Source organism: Marmota flaviventris, chromosome 10 (genome assembly GCF_047511675.1).
Source record: "Marmota flaviventris isolate mMarFla1 chromosome 10, mMarFla1.hap1, whole genome shotgun sequence".
Taxonomy (NCBI): domain Eukaryota; kingdom Metazoa; phylum Chordata; class Mammalia; order Rodentia; family Sciuridae; genus Marmota; species Marmota flaviventris.
In genome coordinates this window covers 7,069,699-7,094,709 of record NC_092507.1, presented here as the reverse complement: position 1 = coordinate 7,094,709, position 25,011 = coordinate 7,069,699, and the positions used below count along the sequence as shown (strand labels likewise).

General features: G+C 46.8%; 1 protein-coding gene across 2 annotated transcripts in view; it reads right to left on the bottom strand.

Annotated features, from left to right (window-relative positions):
• The window catches only part of Pex14 (peroxisomal biogenesis factor 14), a 195,168-nt gene that overhangs the window by 5,464 nt on the left and 164,693 nt on the right, over window positions 1-25,011 (bottom strand). For both annotated transcript variants that reach the window (XM_071617342.1, XM_027947594.2), the window contains exons 4-7: window positions 24,607-24,735; window positions 6,351-6,436; window positions 1,647-1,749; window positions 375-472 (exon numbers count right to left, since the gene is read on the bottom strand). In XM_071617342.1, coding sequence (XP_071473443.1) covers window positions 375-472; window positions 1,647-1,749; window positions 6,351-6,436; window positions 24,607-24,735 — 416 coding nt within the window. The remainder of the gene's footprint in view (window positions 1-374; window positions 473-1,646; window positions 1,750-6,350; window positions 6,437-24,606; window positions 24,736-25,011) is intronic.

Here is a 25,011-nt window from a genome sequence, read left to right as displayed (position 1 = left end):
TGCTGGGAAACTGCACACTTCTCCCTTCTGTCCCCTCATATTCTCCCTGTGACTTGCAGCCCAACTACAGGCACCTACGATGATGGCGCCCAGAGCTGTGGGGGTGTGGCTGTCATCAGAGGTCACAGAGAAAAGGGCAGCTTTCTTCCCTCCTCCTGTTGGGAGGTGACAGGAAGGGTGGCCTCAATGGGTAACTGCCATCCAAGTGTACGGTGATGCCTCCCTTTTCCACAGGAAAGGTTAGACAGCAGATGGCAGGTGAAGGACATTCAGACCTTGGAAGACAACATCCAGACCTGGGGCACAAGGACCAGGGCGAAGAGCTGGACAGGACAGACAGGGCCTGGGGGAACCCAGGGCCCAGAGGTAAGTACCTTGGCGGTGGCGAGCTCGTGGGCCAGCTCCTGGACCTTCTGCTGCTGCTGCCTCAGCAGCTCCTGGACAGAGGCCAGTGTCGTCTGTACCTGAGTCACTGGGGAAGAGAGTGTGGTGTCTGGTGAGGTGGTGCCCACAGACTCTCTCCTCAGTCCCCATGCCTATGGGCAGCCCCTATTTCTGCTTCGGTTCATTTATCTGCAGGCCCTGCCCCCTCACCTCCGATGACTCATCTGCGCCCTGGAAACCCACCTGCGCTGGACCTGCCCTCCGGATTTCCACTGTGTCTTTCTACCGTGTGCTTGTCCGTGGTCAACAGCACACCGGTCCAGCCTCTCCCTCTAATCACGCCCGGCTGCGCCGTCCTGGCTCTCCCGGCCCCTCTCACTGCCTCACTCATCTCATGGGCCTAGCCGTGTCCTTGGGAGCTCAGGGCGTGTCCAGCCTGGGAAGGCCGAGGCTCAGGCTTCCGCCACATCCAGGAGGACTGAAACTGCGGACCCTGTCTCCAGTGCGCCTTCCTATCCTACTCCCACCCTGAGGCTGTCTGCCTAGACCCCACTGTCACATGGCCCCTGGGACCAGGTATCACCGCATCACCCTCCTAGGAGCAAATGCCAGTGTGACAGATACGTGCTACAGACTTCTGAGGATTTCACGAAGGTGCCCCTGAGGGACATGGGCTACCCGGACAGGAGGCTCCCGCCTGCCTCGGGGTTTGAGATGCAGAGCTCCACCTGGTAAACAAGCTTATAACGGAGCAGAGCCACCTCTGGCGCGACAGGTCCCAGCTAATCTGGGCCATCGCTGGGGCAGCGGGTAATGAACGCCAGCCCTGTGGAGTCGATAACAGAGGAGGTGGCCGGGGTCCCAGGAGCCACAGTAATTACAGACTCTCCTGACCCTGCCGTGGACTCTTAGAGGGAAGGGGGGAAATCAGTGAAAACCCCCCTGAAAACCTCATAGAAGCAGAAATTAAAAATGAACTTTACAGCCCTTAGAAAGGCTGTCATTTTATTCCCCTTATTAATATTCTGAGGTTGGGAGCCTTTCCGTAAAAACATAATTAATTGAGGCCGCGCCGACAGTAAACAAGCAATTTCAAATTAAACCGAAATGACGGCGGCTTCATTTGCAAATGTGAACAGATTCTCAGAGCAGATAAATGAAGTCACCACATAAAGTGGAGACGGAGGGAGAGGGGAGGGGCCGCGAAGGGGCTGCGTGGAGAAGGCTTTGAGGGGTGACTTGATGGAGTCATTAATCTTTACCTGTCTGGGCCACGCTGCCACTCAGCTCAGAGAGACTCGCCGCCATCCTCTCCAGCTGCTTCCTGTCCTCGCGGCCGCCCAGGATGAGGGGCAGCAGGTACTTCTGCAAGAAGCAGAGGGGCGGGAGCGGTGTGCACACAGGTACCTGACATCCGTCTCTCAAATCCCGCCACCCAACTTTCCCTCGTCCTCCCCAGGTTTGGGGAACCCTGGCACATCCATAAGCGAACAAAATACTTGAAAAAGTTACAAGACTGCGATTATAACCATCTAAAATTCTGTCTGAATAAGGACAAGGATCGGGAGAGAACAGGGATGAAGAAAGCCAGTGTGCATGTGCACATGCGTGTGCGCTGGGGACAGAACCCAGGGTCTGGCACCTGTCGGGCAAGCTCCACCACACAGCTGCAACCTGGCCCCAGGAAAACCAGTTTGGTCTGCTGTGATAGGAAACTTTTATTAGTGATGTCATATTTTCATGACAAAAACTTTAAATTCTACTTTAACAGTTGTAAGATGAAAATGTGGAAGGATATATAGGAAAACAATGCTGTTGGCAGCCTCCTGTTTCACCCTTCAAAACAAATTATTAAAATTAAATGAATAAAAACTTACTCAAGAAACTAAAGGGAAATCAGCTGCAGACTTCAGGGCCCTGGTTTTTAGTAGGGGATGATACCGTGGTCTCCCGAGATCACTTGGTCTTTGCTAAACCAAGGCTGAATCCTCAGAAGCAGCCTCCTTCAGAGACAAACAACTCACTTCTCACAGGTACCCCAGGGGGTAAGCTGCACCTGGCGACTGTGATGCCACCAAATAAGAACCCTGAACACCCAGTCCTCCGAGCACTGGAAGAAGGCCCTCGAGGGCATAGCTGGACACCTTGCTGCAAGGCTTGGAACAGGGGTGTGGAAGGGCGGAGGCAGGCAGCAGGCCACTGGACAGCAGGATGAGGCGAATGTCCTTCGACCCACAAGACAAGGGGCCAGCACACGAGGCCCCCTATTTGAGGGGAGCGAGACCCAGTGCAACTTGAAAAGGAGGGTGCTAGAGCTCACGCGGCGTGGGCCTGGCTGGGCCACACAAGGGTACTTTGTTTCTTAGTCTATTTGGGCCCCAGATGGGGAAAAAAGATGGAAACTTCTCCATTAAGGCTTCTGTATGGGGAAGGAGAAGGCCCTTCACAGGGGGTTTGTGGGAGAGCTCATTTCAGGAGTGACTCCTAAGTGAAGACCATCATTCAGCTTAAGTGTAGAAGCATTTTCTATTTTGCAAAGTGCTTTTCAGCCACCCTGTGAGTTATTACTCACAACTGAGCTAAAACTCATCAAATGTAGTCTGACGCTGCAGGTGGAAAATTCCCTAAGTATAAAAGTCAAGAAACTCTCACACATGTAAACAACTATGGGCTCCATTTCTGAGGTCAGAAGTGACAAGAGGCACATGCCCTGTTCGGCCTAAGTCTTATGCATGTGTGCAGCAAGAGGGTGGCTTTTTCCCACTTTCTTTTTTCTTCTTTTAATTTTTTAAAAAATATTTTTTAGTGTTGATGAACTTTTATTTTATTCATTTATGTATATGCGGTGCTGAGAATTGAACCCAGTGCCTCACACATGTGAGGCAGGCACTCTACCACTGAGCCACAACCCCAGCCCCTCTTTTTTTAATTTAAAAAAACTATCAACAAATATTCTAGAAATTCTTTATTTTTTTCTTTTTTAGTACTGGGGATTGAATACAGAGGTGCTGTACCACTGAAACACATCCCCAGCGCTTTCTTTTGAATTTTGAGATTTCTTTTGAATTTTAAGTTGCTTAGGGCCTTGCTAAAATTGTTGAGGCTGGCCTTGAACTTGCAATCCTCCTGCCTCAGCCTCCCACGTTGCTGGGATTATAGGTGTTTGCCACTGCGCCCAGCTCTGTTCCACAAATTCTTCAGTCACCATTGTGACCGACATTTCAATGTCTTTCTTCTTTTATAAAGCAGGTGAGAGGGGCTGGAGCTATATAGCTCAGAGGCAGAAAGCTTGCCTAGCATGCGTGAGGCACTGGGTTTGATCCTCAGTACCTCATAAAAATAAACAAATAAAATAAAGGCATTCTGTCCACCTACAACTTTAAAAAAAAATTTAAAAACCAAACCAAAAGGAAAAAAAAAAAAAAAAACCAAACAGGTGAGAGCCCGAGCTCTGCGGAAACGGACAGCAGCCCTCTGGTGCACCTACACCAAGGGGCTGTGCTTCCTGCTCCTCTCAGGGCCTGCGCTGTGGCCTGTGGCCTGAGCCTGTGGGGCTCACAGGGCCGAGGCACTCATTGGAAAGCTGTGTGTTGTCATATTATCCTTCCTGGTGCCTAATCTGTGCCAGTGATTTGGAAGAAGCCGTCCACACACAAGAAACGGGTGGGTATCCACTCAGAGGAGGGAGTCCTAGGATCCAGAACATTTTGCTTCCAGATTTTTTAAAATTAATTAATCTATTTGACAGCAGAATGCATTTGACACACTGTACACAAATGGAGCACAACTTCTCCTTCCTCTGGCTGTCCACGGTGCAGAGTCACTCCTCCAGTGTAATCGTGCATATATACACGGTAATAATGTCTGTCTCCTTTTACTGTCCTTCCTAGCCCCACAACTCCACTCCTCTCCTCTCACTCCCCCCTACACAAACCAAAGTTCCTTCGTTCTTCTCTATCCCCCCACCCCCACTATGAATCAGCATGTGCTTATCAGAGAAAACATTCAGCTCTCGTTTTTTGGGGAATTGGCTTATTTCATTTAGCATGATATTCTCTAGTTCCATCCATTTACCTGCAAATGTTATCATCTCATTCTTCCTTAAGGCTGAGTAATATTCCATTGTATATATGTACCACATTTTCTTTATCCATTCATCTGTTGAAGGCATTTAGGTTGGTTCCATAGTTAAGCTACTGTGAACTGAGCTGCTATAAACATTAATGTGCCTGAGTCACTACAGTAGGCTGATTTTAAGTCCTTTGGGTATAAACCAAGGAGTGGGATAGGTGGGTCAAATGGTGGATCCATTCCAAGTTTTCTGAGGAATCTTCATATGGCTTTTCCATAGTGGTTGCACCAATTTGCAGCACCACCAACTATGTTGCATACCTTTTCCCCCACACCCTCACCAACACTTATTATTGTTTGTATTCTTGACAGCTGCCATTCTGACTGGAGTGAGATGAAATCTTAAGAGTAGTTTTGATTTGCATGTCTCTAATTGCTAGAGATGATGAACATTTTTTCATATGTTTGTTGATGGATTGTATTTCGTCTTCTCTAAAAGTGTCTGTGCAGTTTCTTAGCTGAACTGATTGGGTTATTCAGTTTGTTGTTTTTGTGTGTGTGTGTTAAGTTTTTTGAGTTCTTTATATATCCTGGAGACTAGTGTTCTATCTGAGGTGTGTGTGATAAAGATTTTTTTCCCATTCTGCAGGCTCTCTCATCACGTTACTGATTGTTTCCTTTGCTAAGAAGTTGCTTCCGGATTTCTACATGGCAATTTCCAACTACAGCAACAGATGTTCCACTGAAAAAATGTTATTCTGCTATAACTCTGCCATTAGCTTTTGTATTAAGCCCCAAACTAAGAATCCCAGGATGCAAGGTTTAAATGTATTTCACTTGCTAAAAGTTACAATGGTGAGTCTGGAATTCATTCAGGCCCTGGGTGGCCTCCAGGTTGAGCAGATCTTGGACCTGAGACCCAACCTGGCTCTTCACCTTCTAGAAAAGACTCATTTCCTCAGATCCAAGGTGGGCCTTTTCACTGGTGTCAACAAAGTAAATGTTTGCTTGGTGCCTAGGTTCTGTGGTAAGCAATCAACTCTGCTTATGAGTCCTGAGGAATCCTACGTTATACATTCCCTGGAAGAGAAGGCAATCCCACGAACATGGCTACATTGAGGTTCCCCAACCTGGCTTTAAATACTAAGGTAGAACAACGGAGTTTGGGGTGCTTCCAGTGAGTCAGCCGCTTGTCTCAGCACTTTCCTGTGCTCTTCATTACAATCTCACGAAGCAGGTACTGCAGCTGCTCCTCAATGATGAGGAGAGGGAGTCATGTCACAATGAAGCACTGGACATCAACAATGATGCAATACACCTCATCTCCCAGGCTACCTTCAACGTGCCTAAAACATGCACATCAGCTGACGGTGGGTAAAATCGTCTAACAGTCTCTCTTACAATAAGATGTTGACAATCTCGTGTGATTTACTGAATATTGCACTGAAGGTACACAGCAAGGGTTGCAATGGGTGTGCTTCTGCACCATTGTAAAGGTGACTATCGTAAGTTGGGGACCATCTGTTTTATCCTAATTTTACAGATGAGCCTGTGGTCAGTTTCTCAGGGCAGAGCCAGGGTTTAACACAGGCAGATGGCCCCCAGCGTCCATGCTCTTAATTTATCCCTCACAAATTACACATCAGGCACCATTCTAAGTGCCCGACCCAGACTGCAAGGGACAGACCTCAAGGTCACCCTGTGAGTAGAGACTCAGGAGTGGAGCAGGAGAGGAGGGGCTTGTGCCTGCCAGGCCTGGGTGCGCATTCCCTCCTGCGCCTGCAGCACCCCGAGGACAGCACCTCTGTGCAGGAGGTAAACCAAGAGCTGGGAGAGGGGAGCTGACTGCCAGGGCAGCAGGTAGAGCACCTGTAGCCTCTGGGAAGACAACTTACCTTGTACAGCTGATGAAAGCCAAATGCAATTCCCGCCATGATGATGGCCAACGCACCATAATCTCGCCACCGGGAACCTACAGGGCCTGATAGTGGGAGAAAGGAGGCAGAGTCAGGGGGGACACCCAGCATCCTTCCCTGGGGAGAGGCAAGTGTGTGACTCAGCAGATGGGCAAGTGGGGTACACAGCTGTGACTGTCAGAAGTATCAGTTCAGCTCTGTCCCCTTCTCTTCCCAGGCTTTCCGAACCATCTGCCTCACTGGGGACAGCAGAGACAGCTAGTCATCTGGCCTCAGCTGTGCATGCTGGGCAGAGGTATGCAGCAGCAGTGAGCTGAGTGACCAGCATGGAGCCAGGAGGCAGGGCCCTGTGAGGATGGCGTGAACACACCCCGGTGTACAGAACCACATGTGCAGACGCCCTACTCCAGAGAAAGATCATCGAGGGCACCACAGACCAAGGTGACCTCCCTGCTCTGCTCTCACATGGAGCTGGGGAGAAAAGACAGAAGACACAAGTCTCTGAAGGACGGAGCAAGACAACTTCACAGAGTGACAGAGCCTATCCAGGGCATGTGCCTGTGGGGGTAGCGGGGGGAAGAGACCAGGGGTCAGCAGGGTCTTGGAGGAGGTAAAGACCAAGACCTGTGGTTCTGGGGACAAGGGAAAAACAGGCATCAAGTAAAGAAAGTGGGTCAGTGTGGACCTGATGAGCACCTGGGCCTCAGCAGGGGAGAAGAGATGCTCTGGTCAAAAGAACTGCAGGAAGAGTGTCCAGGAGAACACAGGGAGTCAAGTCTACCTGCGGGTGGGAAGGAAAAGACAGGGCCCAGGAGTCTGAACACCATTTCACCAGCAGGGGGGAGACACTGCAGGATCTGGGTGAGTGTCGTGATGGGATCTGCTCTAGGACAGCAGCGTGGGTGGCTCTGAGGACAAGGCAGAAGTGGAGTCCCGGAAGCATGAAAGCTGGGGAGAACTCTGCAAGGACACACAAAGGCAAAGAGGGTCTGGGCTAGGATGGAGGCCAAGGAATGGAGTTGGGAGCCATCTCAGAAGAATTTGCTGCTGTTGTTGAGGAACTGGTTCCTGAACCAATTCCCTTTAGATCAACACCCCCCGGGCCCCCGTTACCTGCAGCGGGCCCCCGTTACCTGCAGCGTCCCTTTCAGTTACCTGTGGTCAACTGTAGTCCAAAAATAGTAAACGAACAATTCCAAAAAAACCCCCAATTCCCAAGATTTGAATTGCATACCATTCTGAGTAGCATGGTGAAACCTCAGCTGTCCCGCCCTGTCCCACCTAGCTTGTGGATCACAACTCTGTCCATCACAGCCATGCTGAATGTGCTACCTGCCCTTTAGTCACTTAGCCATCTCGGTTATCAGACGGCCGTCTCACGGTCACAGTGGTTACGTTCAAGTCACCCCCATGTAACTCAACAATGGCTCCAAAACATAAAAGCAGTGAGGCTGGCAATCTGGATATGCCAAAGAAAAACCTTTAGTGGCAAAAGTTCTCAATACAGAAAGAAAAATAATCATATGCTGAGCTTGCTAAAATCAATGGTACGACACAATTATTTTAAGAGAGAACACATTCAGATAATTTTTATTATAACATATTGTTATAATTGTGCTATTTCATTATTGTTCATCTTACTGTGCCTAACTTATAAATTAAACTTTATCATAGATATGAATGTATGGGGGAAAAACTGTATACAGAAGGTTCAGTCTTACCTACAGTTTCAGACGTCCACTGGGAGTCCTCCCCTATGGAAAAATGGGGCCTAGCACATCCGAGTCCCCACAGCTCCCAAGGGACATCCCAGGTGCACAGGAGAGATCTCCCGACTGCACTCCCCTACACAGAGTTCACAAAGTGCTTTCATGATCTGATCCCATGAGGCACCACTGTCCACTCCAACGCCCTCAGCTATCTCTAGGCCACCTAGCAAACACCCTCCCTCCTCATAGGAGACTGTCATTAAAGGAGGGGTAGGGGCTACTGTTCTCAGAATGTTGGGTGGCATAGGCTTCATGCCAGCCATGAAATGAGCCTGCAGTGCCACTGGGAAGTTGACCAGAGGGCACCCCCATGCATGCTGCTGTGCTAGGGAAGCGGGGCCCCGAGTGATCTGAGAAAGGGTGAGGAAGGAAGAGAAACATCCCCAAACTCTAAGAGGGAGCACCACTGCCCGGCCAGCGCTGCCTGGAGACACCGAGTGCTTTTAGACACCTGAGTGCTTCTGCTTCTACCTCTCTCACCCGTGCTTGCCAGCTCTCAGAGGTTACCTGTCCCTCCTGGTGTTTGATGACCAAAGCAGAGGAACAGGACTCCTCTTTTAAGCTCAGTGGCAGGAGGTGAGTGCACAGGGAGGGAGGGTGGCCAGCATGCAGCCTAGCAGGGGGATTCGAGTCTCAGAGACCTTTAAGTGGGCAAGAGGGAAACCCCCTCCTCCCCGGGCCGCTGGGCTCTCAAGAGACAGAGGGGACAGACAAGAATCTCTCCTTAGCCACCACAGTCCCCTCTGTCCTCCACCTATGGATTCCACATGAGATTCCCCAACATGGCTCAGCCTTACCTTGTTACAAAACTGTAATCCACACGTGGCCTTTCCCAGCCCTCAACCCCCATTTTTTGTTTCCCCTCTTTGGTCAGGCAGCACACACGCCGCTTCAACGTCCAACAGCAGGAGCCAGAAAGGTCTACTGAGAAAGGTCTCCCTCTCTACCACCACCAGTCATGGAGAATGGTTTCTTGTTTATCCTTCCAGAGAGTTTGACACACATATAAGACAACACAGATGTGACTTGGTTTTCCTCTTTCCCACCTATTTTCCAATTTTCTTTTTTTCCTACAGCTCTATAATATTCTATTTAACCTGTTCCCTGCTGGGGGCACCTAACTCATCAGTGACTGTGCACACGTGTCAGCTCCCATATAAGACAAGACTTCTGTAAGCCTAAGACTTCCTAGGACATGGGTCAAAGGCATGGGCCTCTGTCATTTGAGAAATCCTACAAAATGGCCTCCATGGTGTTCAGCGGACTCATCCCATCAGCCACGCACCCGGTGCTGTTTCCCCACAGGCAGCCCGACATAGTGTGTCGTCAAACACGCATTTCTGACAGTGGCAGAAGGAGAGCGGTGCTTCGCTCTGGTTCTAGCTTGCGTTGATCTTATTTTGAGTGAGGACCGGGCGTCTCTTCAACAGCATTTCCTTTCTGGTGTACTGTGTGTTCTCCACTTTTCTACTTGACTTCTCTCCCTCAGCACTTCTGTAATACAGCAGGGATGTTAGCCCTTTATGACACAAATCATACACAGCTTCTGGTTCATATTTCTTTGGGTTCTTTCATGGCATGCTGGCATTTTTTGTGTTCATGTAAATTTACCAATCTACTTTTTTGTGCATGCTGGGGTTCGTGTTAAGGACAATCTCTAATCCCTTTCTAGGCTATGTGACACCAGCAAGGTATTCAAGTCTGAGAATCCATCTTGGAAAGTGGAGAGTGTGGCTTCGCCCTGTTGCAGACATCCCCACGCCACACAAACCACTTCTTGTTAAACAGGAAGCTCTGAGACCTCAGAGGTAGACTATCTTTCACCCTGACCCTGAGACCTGGGCCTTGGAGTCCCACTCGGATCTTTACTTCGTCGTCTGCTTTCTCTTCTAGCCAGCTTTGCTGTGCGCCAGATGCAAAATTCAACATCTGGTACCAGTTCATTTTCAGGAGGAAAAAGGGCAGAGTGGCCTTGCCATCCCTAGAGAAAGCCACACTTGGGAGGACTTTAATCCACACCCAGGATGTCCATCATGTGGCCAAAAGCCTCAGAAAGAACCCCTTCCCATGGGGCTTGCATTCAGTAATCATGCACCACTGACTCTCAGGTACCCTCTAAATAACAAGAAATTAGCTGGAACCAGGTTAAAAACTTGATCAGAGGGGCTGGGGATATAGCTCAGTTGGTAGAGTGCTTCTCTTGTAAGCCCAAGGCCCTGAGTCCAATCCCCAGCATCAAAACAAAACAAAACAAAAAAATTTGGACCAGAAGCCCAAGTTTGCTAGATGCTTCTGCTGCTTTGCAAACATATCCACTGCACCTCACGCAGTGCAGCCTTCTCCTGGGGACTCTGAGCTGCCAAGGCTGAGCAGACACTGCATCTTGGGGAGCCAGGAGCTGGGGCCCCTGCACACCTGCCTACCTCGTCAGAGCTCTGCCCTCCCCAGGCCCGAGAAACACCTGTGGTTCCTGCAGCTCACCCTTCACCCCTCACTGCTGCTCCGTTCCTGCTGGGCTCACGTTAAGAACATTTTATTGCCCCCTGGTTTTCATTATTAATGAAAAGGGACCAGAATGATCTTTCCTAAAGTTCAGAGAGTCTATAAAGACAAGAAGCTGAAATGCCATTTTACTCGTTTTGGAGATGTGTGATACAATTCCTTCTTGTGGCAAAATGAAGAAAGAGGAAAGACCTGGATGGAAATGACTCTTACCCATTGTGTGGCTTCCAAGGGCAACAGACCAGGGCCACTGCAAATTACTCTGGTGGCCCCAAACCAGCTCACACCCCAGCCCAGCACCTGGATTCCTGTCCCTGCGCACTCTGGGGCCAGTATTTCCCAAGTCCAGTGCAGACCCTGCACAGAAGCCAAACCAAGGACTCCTGGGACAGCAGACTCTTCTGTCGCCCTGCTCCCAAAAGTCCAAGGGCATAATCTAGGGTCAGTCACTCTTCTGCTCCAGTTGGGAAGGAAGAGAAGTGGATTGAGTGAGTCCAGCATGCGCATGTATGTACGTGTATTACTGAGGACTGAACCCAGGGGTGCTTCTGCACTGAGCTACATCCCCATTCCCTACCCCACCCCTTTGTTTTTGAGACAGGGTCTCACTTAGTTGCTGAGGTTTACTTTAAACTTATGATCTTCCTGCCTCAGCCTTCCAAGCTGCTGGGATTACAGGTGTGTGCCACCGTGCCGGGCATAAATGAGCTTTTTAAAAGCTTCAGAGTCTCAGGCCTGATGTTGGCCAATCAGGCAGACCATGCAGAAAAGGGGTAAGAACCTGGGGTCAGAGGGCCCAGTGCCACTTCTCCAGCCAGATGGTTCCCTGATGTTTTTTTCTGCTTATGAAGCACAGACCACTTGACTGAAGGTGGCAGAGCTTTGCCAACCATGAAGAACCCAGGAACAATGACATCTCCTGTGTCTGCAGTGCTTCCCCTGAGGGCTCGATCAGCTGATGGGTAGAATGGCACAGCTCCTCTCTAATACCACTTCCTTGGTGTTTTCATGAAGGACAACGGACAGTCGACTCTGGTACCAAACACTATCCTACACAGCAGAGAGTCACACCATGGGCTGCAACAAGATCAGGGGACAAAGTGCTGTGGGAAAGGGGCCTTCCTTCAATTTCCAGGGACTCCACGAAGCACCTTTGAGCCCTGGCGGTCTCCATGGAGGTCTGCCCACCCCGAGGCTCAGGTTAGGTGGCCATGATGGTCAGTAGCTGTGTCAGGGGCAGGGGAGCTGCACCTCTGCTCCGTAACTATTCACTGGGGTGTATCAAAACCGACATGGCTCAATTTCTTTAACTATATCTCTTATCAATCAAAAAATTCTCATTAGCAGGGGAGACCTGACAAAATCAGCAAGAACGCACTCGTGGGACAGGAACAATGCATCCAACGCAGCAGCACTGCGCTGGCAGTGCCAGGGCCACGGAAAGCCCACGGTCCAGGAAAGTCTCATCTGCAGCACAGCGCTGTGGGCGTCACCAAGTCACCAAGTCATCCTGCTGAACAGTGCTCTCCAGGGAAGAGGGAGCTGGCAAAGGCAGCCAACTGTCACACCCCTGGGGAGGCTGGCAGCCCAAGCCAAGGCCTGGCTCCATATGTGCACCCTGTGAGAGCCCACTTTCCATTTCTCATGGGCTACAATGCTGCCTGCAGTGTCATCTCCAGGCAGGAAGGACACCGAGCAGTGCGCATCTCTTTCCCCTCTGTACAGAATAAAACACAAACTCCTGGAGGAGGCTGAAGCGGAAGGATCACTTGGCCCAGGAGTTCAAGGCTGGCCTGGGCAACATAGTAAGACTCCTCATCCAAAAACCCCGCTAGGCACGGTGGCACACTGGCACACTCTGTAATCCCAGTGATTTGGGAGATTGAGGCAGGAGGATTGTAAATTTGAGGCCTCAGCAATTTAGCAAGACCCTCCCCGATTCTAAAGGAAAAAGAAAAAGGTTGGGGGCTGGGGATGTAGCTCTGTGGCAAAGTGTCCCTGGGATCAATCTCCAGTGCAAAAAACAAGCAAACCCTCCACACAACTCAAACAGTGAAGAGAGTGAGCGCTGCCCAGCAGGCATGGGAGCCCTAGGCTCAGCCCCCAGCACCGCCAGGAACAAGGCTCAAAAGAAGGCCTGACGGACGACCCTGAGGCAGAGCACAGAACTGAGCATCATGACCCACACCTATGATCCCCACAACCGGGGAGGCTAAGATAGGAGGATCCAAGACTGAGGCCAGCCTCAGCAACTTAGTGAGACTTTGTCTCAAAATAATAAAACAAAGTAGACTGGGGATGTGACTCAGTGGTAAAGTGCCACTGAGTTCAGTTCTCAGTATCAAAAAGAAAAAAAAGGAATTCGAAAGCCTCCAGAAATACACCTATGCTTATATGGCTGTTTTCTTTTCTTTCTTTTTTTTTTTAGTTGTAGATGGACACAATACTTTCATTTTACTTATTTATTTTTATGTGGTTCTGAGGATCAAACCCAGTGCTTCACACTTGTTAGGCAAGTGCTCTACCACTGAGCTACAACCCCAGCCCTATCTGGCTGATTTCTAACAAAGAGGTCAAGGTATTCTATGGGGAAAGGATAATCTCTGCAATAATTATGCTGAAACAACTGGCTATTCAGAGGGAAAAAAAATGAACCTTGATCCTCACAAATTAAATACAAAAATTAACACAAGATAGATCACACATGTAAACAAAAATCGAAAACTATAAAGATTCTATAAGAGGGCTGGGGTTATGGCTCAGCAGTAAAGTGCTCGCCTAGCACTGTTTGAGGCCCTGGGTTCGATCCTCAGCAGCACATAAAAAAAAATAAATAAAATAAAGGTACTGTGTATAACTACAAGTAAAAAAATAAACATTTTTAAAAAAAGATTCTATAAGAAAATACAGAAGGAAATCTTTGTAATCTTAGAGCAGGCAGATATCTTAAAATACAAAAAGCATGAACCATAAAAGGAAAAATGATAAAATAAACATCACTTAAATTTACAACTTTTGAAAATCAAAAGACACTGTCAAGACAATTAAAAGACAAGTCATAGAAAATATCTACCAAACCTGATAAAGGACTTATAAACTATAATATATAAAAAGTTCTGATAATTCAACAATAAAAAACAAGTTTTCTTTTTGTTGTTGTTTAATGGGCAAAAGATTGTAAGAGACTTCACAAAGGATATAAAAATGACCAGTAAGAAAATGAAATATGCTTGACATCATTAGTCATTAGGGAAATGCAAATTAAAAGTACACTAAGGTTGTTTTACATACACGTTAGAATGCCTAAACTTCAAAACCAATGACCCCAGACTCTGGAAAGGATGGATCAACTGATGCCGTCACATATTGCTGATAGGAATGCAAACCGGGACAGCCATTGGGAAAACAGTTTGACAGTTTCTTATAAAGTTAAATACAAACCTAACATGTGGCTAAGCCAGTCCACTCCTGGGTACTTACCCAAGAGAAAGGAAAGCAGATGTGCTCAAAGACTTGTACTCCAGTGTTCCCAGCAGCTTCCCCATGACAGCCGTCAGCTGGGAACAACCCAGATGACCACCAACTGGTCAACAGACAAACCACCTGGCCAGCTGGTTGACTCCCACCTCGGCTTGCTTTTACATGGCCCTGAGCTAAGAAAGGACTGTAAGGAGAGGAGGAGGAAGAGGAAGGAGGGGAGGGAGAGAAGAGAAAGAGGAGGAAGAAGAAGAGGAGAATACGTGACACACACACATGCGGCTCATGACGTCTGGCCTGTTTGAAGAAAAAGTTTGCTGACCCCTGGATACAACTCAGCAATAAAAAGGAATGAACTATACACATATAAGTAGTTCATTCAACAGGGATCACGCTCAAAAACATCATGCTAAGAAACCAAACACAAAGACTCCACGCTGGATGATTCCACCTGTATGAAGTTTGGAAAAAGGCAGAACCACAGCGACAGAGTCACAGGCTGAGTTAACAGAACCAGGGGTGGAGTGAAGGGCCTGAGATAAGGGGCACAAAGAAACTTTCCAGGGTAGTAGAAGTTTTCTACATTGTTATTGCGGGCTGATTATGTCAATTAAATGAAGTACAACTCATCCGTACAACTTATCAAATTATACATTTGAAATTGATGAATCTTATTTATGTAAGTTGAACTTCAAAAAAGCTGATTAGAGATAGGCATGTTGCTACACATCTGTGATACCTGCTGCTCAGGAGGCTGAGGCAGGAGATTTCCAAGTTCAAGGACAGCCTTAGCAACTTAGTGAGGACCTACCTGTCTCAAAATGAAAAATAAGAAGGGCTGGTGATGTAGCTCAGAGTCAAAATATCCTTTGTTTCCCCAGTACCTCCCCTTTGTCCCCATACACAGACAAACTATCAGGAAAAAAAAAAAAAAAAATCAAAGATCCAGAAATATAAACACTACTACATTCAGCAATTCCACTCCTAGACATCTACCCAGAAGGAAAGAACACATTTGCGCACACGAGACTTGCATACCAATGTTCTTAGTAGAGTTATCAGTGTTAGCCAAAACAGGAGACAGGGCTGGGTGTGGCTTAGGGTAGAGCACTAGCCTGGCATGGCTTGGCAAGGCCTGGCTCCATGCCCAGCTCCAGAATAAAAACAGAACAAACAGGAGCTGACCTATCTAGAGAACAGACAAGCAAAATGATGTGTGTCCCCACATGGAGTGCCATTCAGCAGTAATAGGAACAAAGTGCAGATCCTGCTATGACAAGGATGAACCCCAAATTCTTACATTAAGAAGCCAAAAACTTGGGGCTGGGGCTCAGCAGTAGAGCACTTGCCTGGCATGTGTGAGGCACTGGGTTCAATTCTCAACACCCCATATAGATAAATAAAATAAAGGTCTATCAACGACTAAAAAAAAAAGAAGCCGAAAACTTATAATAATGACTCCATTTACCTGAAATGCCCAGAGAAGGTAACTTACTAGTGATGTGAAGTAGATTAGAGGTCACCTGAGGCTCAAGGCAGGAACAATATTAATAGTGGGCCAGAAGGATCTTGGGGGGTGAAAGTGCTCTAAAACTGATTTATAGTAACGGTGCGCCATTCACTAAAGTTACTAAGAATCACTGAATTGTATACTTGAAATAAATGCATTTCAAGATATGTAAAATATACTTCAATAGCTTTATTTAAAAAAAAGTAAGGCCGGGGATGTAGCTTAGTTGTTTTATTTAGCATGAAACGAGGCCCTGGGTTCAATCCCTCTATTGGGGGCGGGTAGTTTTAAAAAAGAGAAGTCTAGAAACAGACCCACGTATCTATGGTCAACTGACGTTTCATAAGAGACAAGTAACAGCTGTGCGTAATGCCGTGCATGGTAACAGTATACTCCTGTAATCCCAGCTGTTCTGGAGATTGAGGCAGGAGGATTCCAAGTTTAAGGCCAGCCTGGGCAATTTAGTGAGACATTGTCTCAAAATAAAACTTAGAAAGGCTGGAGGTGGAGCTCAGTGGTAGAGCACCTACCTAGCAACATGCAGGCCCTGGGATCAACCCCAGCACCACGCCACCATACACACCCAGAGAGACACAAGTAACTCAGTAGGGTCATCTTTTGAACATAAGATGCTGACTGACTGAGCAGGACAGCCATACAAAGTGTCACCTCACATCATACAGAAAAAGAAACAGAACGAAGCACAGACCTAAAGAACTGATGCTGCAGGAGCACCTGTCTAGGCCCGGGGTTATATCTCCAGCACCACAAAAACAAACAAACAAACAAGCAAACAAAACCAACTAACACTGTGAAACTTCTCTGCAGAAGAAAGCACAAGACAAAGTCTTTCCAACCTTGGGACAGGCAAAGGTTTCTTAAGACACAAAAACCATGATGTAAAAGGAAGGCAGCAGGGAGGGGTAAAGGTATGGCATCAAAAACAGAATCTTGCTGGGCATGGTGGCACACACCTATAATCTCAGCAGCTTGGAAGGCTGAGGCAGGAGGATCTCAGAGTTCAAGGCCAGCCTTAACAATTTAACAAGGCCCTATCTCAAAAATAAAAAGGGCTGGAGATGTGGCTTGGTGGTTAAGTGCTCCAGATTCAATCTCTGGTACCAAGAAATAATAATAATAAAATAAATACATTTTTTTGTTGTTGTTTTTTAAAAGGCAACGTTAAAAAACAGAAAGGTACCCACCACCGCCCCCACCACCTCAAAGTCAAAGCCCACAAGGTAGGCTGCAGGTCGACTGGAATCACTCATAATACACCTCTGGCTGAGGAACTGAAACAGAACATAAAGGACTTTTCTAGTTCAATAAGACAAAAATAAGGGGGAAATAACTAGAACAGACTCTTTACAAATGATACACAAGTGGGCAAGAGAACACCAAGATGTTCCACTGACCAGTCACCACAGAAGGCAAACCAAACCACCAAGGACACCACAACACACACCACTCAACTGCTGCAATCAGAAAGACAGGCAATCAACCATGGGGAGGAGAGAGGAACGAGAACTCGAAGGGCAGGTGGGAGGGTAAACTGGTACAACCACTCTGGAAAACAGCTGAGTTGTTTCTTCTGTCACTAGCCACACACCTAACACATAAACCAGTAATTCTACCCCGAGACATTCATCCAAGAGAAATAAAGACTTGTACACGAATGTTCACAGAAGTTTTATTCACAATAGCTCAAAACTGAAACTAACCCAAGGTCCATCAACTGGTGAGTGGATAAACAAAGGGTGGTGCACTGGCACAGTGGAGCCTCCATAGCATAAAAGAAGGGCCTTCTCATGTGCACAGCAACGGATGAACCTCAACGCCATCACACTGGTAAAAGAAACCAGACACAAGAGTGCACGCCATGGGGTTCCACTTACATCAAACTCTGGGGACAAGAGATCTAACAGGTAGTGAGAGTAGGGCTGCCCCAGAGGAGTGGACTCACGGGAAATGGGGCACATGGAAACTTTGGGCACACTGGAAATGCTCTCCAATGCTGTGAGGGTTGCATGGGTATGTACACCTGTCAAAACTCAAATGATATAATTAAGATGGGCATGCTTTATGTAAATTACACCTCAACAAAGCTGATTTTAAAAAATTAAAAGTCTGTTCAGAATTTTTTAAAAAATAAAGAGCTCAAAGAAGTCAGCAGTGATGGAGAACAATGGCCTACAGTGTGGGTGCTAAGGTCTCTTTCTGCTCAGCAAGCAGCTGAGACCAAAGGAAAGGGCAAGACCCGAGTACTCTAATGCACCTTTTAAAAATATACCTGTGAGGGGCTGAGGCTGTGGCTCAGTGGTAGGGCGCTCACCTAGCATGTGCAAGACGCTGGGGTCAATCATCAGCACCACATAAAAATAAATAAAAATAAAGGTAGTGTGTCCAACTACGACTTAAAAAAAATATATACCTGTGATACTTGACTCATATAAAAAAAATGGCACCACATAAAAATAAAGGTAGTGTGTCCAACTACGACTTAAAAAAATATATTAAAAAAATATATACCTGTGATACTTGACTCATACCAAAAAAAAAAATGGCGTTCATGTAAGTTATAAAGGATAATAAAATTAGCAATCGTGAACCTGCCTAATTTACCAGCTAAAACTTTCTAAACACCACTGCAGCTAGCCATGCGATTCTTCCAGCCCAGAGGTCACCATTACCCTGACTTGGTGTTTAACTGAACTCAAACTTCCTATGGGACATGAAAACTGAACACCTGCCTTTCCCGGCCTCTCATGTAGACACGCATGGCCAGGAGACTGTGTCAGCCAGGGGGAGAAAGTGGAAGTGACGAGGGCAGTTTCCAGGAGGAATCTAGAAGGTGGCTTGCCCTTTTCCTTCTTTCTGCCTGTTCTTGTTGAGTGTTCAGCAGGAGATAGCTGGAGCTGGAGCAGTGAGGCTGGACCACAAGATTACTGCCAGGCAGCTGCTGGGGACATAGCAGGGCTGGAGGAGTACGGAGCTCAGTGGTAGAATGCCTGCCTAGCACGTGAGGCCCTGGTCCAGCCTTCGCACTGGGGTTGGGGTACAGAGCAGGGGAGAGCCAGGTCTCTGAGGACTGAAGCACCTCCCTCCATGGCAGCCCAGAAGGCCTGCCTTTATGTAACACAAAATTTTCTTCCATTTTCTTAGATGCAGTCCTGACTCTTAAGCCCCATTTGAGTCCTGCCTCCTCCAGAAAGCCTTCCCTAAGACTACCATTCTGGGGTCTGCTTTATTCCTAATTCTGTCATGGAATTCTCTCAATAGTCCCCCCATAAAAGAAGGCCTCTGCTCTTCCCCAAGCATTGGGATTCCCTCTCTGTCAAACAGTGACCTCCCAAAGGTGAGGCAGGCCCGTCCTTACTTCTTCCCAGCCTGCCCAGAACAGCCCACATGAGCTAAGCACACAGAAGTTCTCACCGATGGGCTGCCCGGGCAGCTGGCCCAAGCTCCTGCTATTACAGGGCAGCCTTTCAATTCTCAAACACATTTCTATCACCACTGATACATTCAATAAGCATTTCTAGAACACCTGCTAAGTCGGAGCCTCAGGCCACTAGATTAAAAAATAAATAAATAAAAGCCTCAGAATTGTCAGTTTAGTAAGAAAGACACTGAAATAAACATTGAAGTGAGTGTGGTGGGACACAGCGGGCTGAGCAGGCCAGGGGGCACTTCTATACTATACTGGTCACAACAGGGCATTGGAAAGATGCCCTGGAGGAGTCAACAACTGACCTGGGACTTCAGAGAACAGCAGTGAGCTCTGGGCAAAGATGGGGAGGAAGGCAACGCTGACTCAGATTGGCGTGCCCCCAGGTGTCTGCCAGATAATACAAATAATTTTAGTACCAGTCTAATATGGTCAACATGGACAGCTTCAAAAATAATCAGACAATGCAGCTGTAAGTCAAACATCACTGCGCTTTTGGCTGGCTGTCAGGTAGGGGCGTGCTACCCCCAGCCCCCTGCCGTACCCCCTGACCAGCAGCTCAGAACCACCCAGGGCTTCTTAAAGTCATCACATACCTTCGTGCCCATGTGCTCCTGTCCACCCTGCCTCGTCACTGAGTCAGTCATCCCCAGCCAGTTAGACATCTGCTCTCTGAAGCTGCCCTTTCCCTCTTCTGTACCACCTCCTCCCCTGGGCCTGTCTCACAGGCACCTCAGTTCTTGCTTAACACTTTTCCCACCAGAACAACTGCAGAGAGAGCCTTGTGTTACAGTTTGGATAGTCCCCCACGCCTCTGCAGTACTGGGGACCCCACATATGCGAGGCAAGGTCTCTATCACTGAGCTACATCCCTAGCTCTGTAGTTTGGATTTGGCATGAACCACAAAGGCCCATGATCTAGAGGTTAGATCCCTAGGAAGGTAATGGAACCTTTAGGAGATGGGGCCTGACGCGAGGTCTTCAGGCCACTGTGGGTGTACTCTGAAGGAATAGTAGGACCCCAGCCCCTTCTTTTCTCTTCTTTGCTCCCTAGTCATAATGTGAGCAGTTTGGCTCATCATGTACTCCTGCCATTGCTATCTGGCACCCCACCCAGAGGTCCAAAATCAAAAGGGCCACACAATCATCAATTAGAACTCCCAAAGCTGTTAGCTAAAATAAACCTTTTCTATTTATAAACTGATTATCTTGGGTATTATGGCTAACATACCTAGTTGATCTGTTCATCCTGGAGTCCAGCATAGTGCCTGGCACACAGTAGTCATTAAATAATAAATGCTTGCTCATGAAATAAGATCATCAGCCAGGCACAGTGGCACATGCCTGCAATCACAGTAACTCGGTAGGCTGAGGCAAGAGGATCTTGAGTTCAAGACCAGCCTCAGTAACCAATAGCAACTTGGCGAGACTCTGACTCAAAATAAAATAAAAGCGCTGGGGATGCAACTCAGTGGTTGAGCGCCCATAGGTTCAATCCCCAGTACCAAAAATAAAAATAAAATTAAAGGAAAAGAAATAAGATAATCAGAGTTGAGTATTTTGTTACTAAATGGGGCTAAAAAAAGAAGAAAATAGGGAAAGCACTTCCTCTCATCTCAGGATTTCTAATCAAATAGTTCCAAGCCTTTTACCAGTCTCAGACATTTACATCCTATTTTAACAAGAGGCAACTGAAGCTACAGGTCAGTCTTCGAAGGGGACTAAAATTGCTTATCAAAGACAGTGGGGGAAAAATATTCAAGACTGAGAAAAAATTATGGCCCTACAAAATTTATACGGGTCCTGCTTATATCTCAAAGCTGCTTGTTCCTCGTCTGTCTGGGATGAAAGAAGACAAAGCAGCTGGGTACAAATCACCCAGCTGGCAGCTAACAGGACCCTGTGTTCAGGACCATGCCGGCTGCACGCATGTGCACGCACTGGCTCCCAACTCAAAGTCCAACAAAAAGGATCCAAAGTGAGGAACAGAGAATGTCAACCCCCAACCCCCTTCGATCGCAGTTCCACTTTCCTGAGCTCTACCTGACTTTCTCTTAACCCATTTTTTCCCAATCGTTCCAGATGGAAACACCTATGAAAACTTAAACTGGGGGACCAATATGGGGACTTCGAAATAATATTTTAAATTTATTATGTTCACAGAATTGAAAACTTGGGAGTTAATGGGTTAAGCCCTGAGAACACTGGTTTATTCTCACACCAGGTGACACAACATTCCCCTGGGTGTCAACCTCCTGCCACTTTCACAAAGCCTCCCTGACTCTCTAGCCCACGTTAATTTTTCTTTTTTGTAATCTTGTGGAATTTCTTGTCTATGTAATTAATTTTGGCATTAAGTCCCTGTTTTATATTATTATCTTTTTCTTAAGAGTTTATCTTTCCCTGAAAAGCCTATAAAAAAAGGGGCTGGGGTTGTGGCTCAAGTAGTGGAGTGCTCGCCTAGCATGTGTGAGGCACTGGGTTCGATCCTCAGCACCACATAAAATAAAGATATTGTATCCACCTAAAACTAAGAAACAAATACTTAAAAAAAAGAGCCAATAAGATTTTTAAAAATCATGTTTTGAATCTCTCACCTGATATAGTACTAATCACCAAGTAGGTGCTAAATAAATACTGAGGAGTTGAACTGGTACGTTCCTGGTACATCTCCATGTTCTCTTTGCTGAACCTGGCATTTACTAACAACTCAAGGTCAAGCACATTCACCAAAGAGCAGAGATATCAAAAGAGGCACCCATCAGCACATCTGCCACTGAGTAGGCAGGCCAGCAGGTCCAGAGGTAAAGATCTGTGAGCACTGAACCCTGGGGTGGTCTCAAATCTGACACATGAGCATTTGGGGCTGGGTCCAGGGAATCCCACTTCATAGACTGAGACTCAAGAGATGGAATGTCCTTAAAAAGCCACAAAATGGAAAGGAGAGGGCTGCCAGGGATCTAGACATAAAATCGGCAGGAACACACATGAACGGAGGCCATAAATCCCTCCAGGATGCAGACAATGCCTCAGTGATAAGCATGCAGATTGCACACCTAGTTCAGAAACTCCCCTGAGTTTGCTTGTAATTAAGGGGGTTAGAAAGGTAAAAAAAATATATAAACCCAATTAATCATTTAAATATTTAAAGTCAGATTTTTTCCTCACTCCAGGATTAGTATATTTCATAACGCCAGCCGTCGACAGCCCTGGTTTTTACTGGGGTTCATTTTAGAGCATGTTTAAACTAGTCAGATTGAGTGATGCTTCCAGCAACTAATCGCATGTCAAATAAAAGATATTTTATGTAATAAATTACCGCTACAAGTAATTCAAATGTCATTTATCAGTTTTATTATCAGTCAGGCAAAGTCTTGTTTCTCTATATTAATCAAAATCAAGCTTTTTTTTTTTCCCCCTGAGCAGTTTTGACACCTCTTGGCAAAAGTACAGAAGTGAAGAGGCAGAGTCACCCCGAGAGCTGAAAGGAGCAATGTTAACGGTATAAGAAGAATGAAGCTCAATGGTGACAACTAAAAACTTCAGGTATTTAAAATTACCATTACCATTGTTTTTATACTAGTGTCAAAGCAGGAAGAAGTCTGTCTCTGAGAAGATGTATTTTATTTTTAGGGCTAGGAGACTCAAAAATACTTTCACCTAAATACCTGAGCGTGTAATGCATTTTCTCAGAGCAATCTGGACATGAGAACAATTTAAATGACTGAACTGCCCGCTATCTGCCCCACTCTTTTGCTCCTTTCAAAAAGACTAACAGTTTAACTCTTTGTGTCTCTGGAAAGCAGGTAACACATGCCACTTTAGGCCAACTCCATGACTAACCAGAACAGTTTGCTCTGAGCAAGAAGTTCTCAAATAGTCGAGAGACCTGTTTGGTATTAAGCCTTAGGAGGAAACAGCTGGAACAGAACAGATGTGCATCTCAGAAAATTCTGTACCCCAGCTGCCACTGCCTATCCTCAACAAATCCCATTAAACAGCTTGGCCGAGGGTCTCAACTAAGGAAAAAGTGTGGAAACTTAGCCCTTGGCTAAAAAGAAACACGTAAAGTAAGTTTAGAACCTGAAGCAAATCACAGTGGACTGAAAGAATGCTGGCCAGAAAAGAGAGATGCATGCCATGGACAAGTGGCAGGTTCAGGACCCAGAAGCCCAAACTGGGGCTTGTGTGGAAGCTCTGTCCCTTGCGTCTCAGTCAGGACACCTGTAGGCTGTCTGGCAAGGCTCTGACTGCGAGACACTTGAGTGTATGTGCACAGGCCTCACCCACTCAGCCTTATCCAGAAAGCAGAGGAGGAGGCTATCTAAAGGAGATCTGGGACACCCAAAGTGGACTCTCACACAGTGCCAACCTGGAGGAGGGAAGACCCTGCTGGCTGTGTCAACCTGCCGCCATGAAGCCAGGTGAAAACTACGGTGAAGTGAGAGAAAGGAGGAGCTTCCAACTGTGTGTTCAGGCATCGAAATCAATCTTTTGTTTAAAAATACACCTTTTAAAATCTGGTACCTAACACTGTTTTTTTTTTAAATATTTATTTATTTTTTTCAGTTTTCGGCGGACACAACATCTTTGTTTGTATGTGGTGCTGAGGATCGAACCCGGGCCGCACACATGCCAGGCAAGCGCGCTACCGCTTGAGCCACATCCCCAGCCCCCCTAACACTGTTTTATATCATTTTCTGAAAAACTAAAACTTCTGAGATAGACAATTAAAATGAAGACAATTATTTAAAAAGGCATTTTGGAAGATAATAGAGCTAATGCTAAGATACGTTAAAACAACAAATTGAGTGATTTTTCCACAGCTGTGGAGTCAATTTTAACCTTTTCAGACTTTTTTTGTGAGTGATTAAAGAACTGTATCTTTACTAGAATACATTGGTAGCTTTCATTTAAAAACAACAGAAACCTCCCCTGGGTTATGACATCATGTAATAATTAAAAGCAATGTTCAAAAGGAACCTTCACATTAAATCTGAAATTCTCTAACAGACTGCCACAACATGAATACACTTGGTAGAGTCAGGACAAGGGAGGGACTGGAGTGAACACTGGACTAAACCTATGAATGTTAACTTAAAAAAATAAATAAATAAAAGTAGGAGGTGAGTTCCTTCAGTGAGCAAAGACGAATGCACTGGCAAATGAGACCTTCGCAGTGTGACCTGGGAAACAGCAATAGTCAAAAGCACTGTCAAAGAAGGATGGAAGCAGAGCCGATAACAGTGCGCAGTTCACTGCAGTAATCAAAACACTGGAAACAACACAGTTTATTTATTCTGGCCCCTCACCTCCTCTTCAACCTTTGCCACAAACCTAAAAGTCTATCTAAAAGAGCACTGGGGTTTGTCACTTTCTTTCGGAGACACCCAAGAGCTTTCTACTCAACCAGGGAGAAACCCAGCTTCTCTTGGTTTGTTTGCTGAATCTGGGAAACACAAAACACTGCTCTTTGGCCACAGCCCTGAGTCCCAGTCATGGTTAAAGAAGGAGCAGGAGCAGGTGACTTACTGTATGGCTGCGAAATGAGGTGAGGGGGCTGGACAGGAACCACCTGTGTGGCTGGGCCCACGGACGAGGGCTCATCCGCAGCAGTGCCTGACTGTTGGAAAGCCAGATCAATCTCTTCATCGGTCAGCCCTGGGGAGAAGAGCACAGAACAGCAGGTGAGTGAGGACCTTTGGGTCAGTGTCCACGGCTGCAACAAAATCTGTCTTGAGAAAAGGCCCCCGTGGCCAGAGTGCCTTGCTCCTACTACCAAGTTGCCTTCCCGATTTCGGATTCTCCAGAACCTCTCTCAGTTGCAATTTAACCTTAAGCGACAGAATATTAGCCTCAACACTGCTTCCAAATGTGGCTCATTCAATTTCCTTAATTTATCCTTGAGTTTATTGCTGCTTTTGAAGTCGCTCCGTA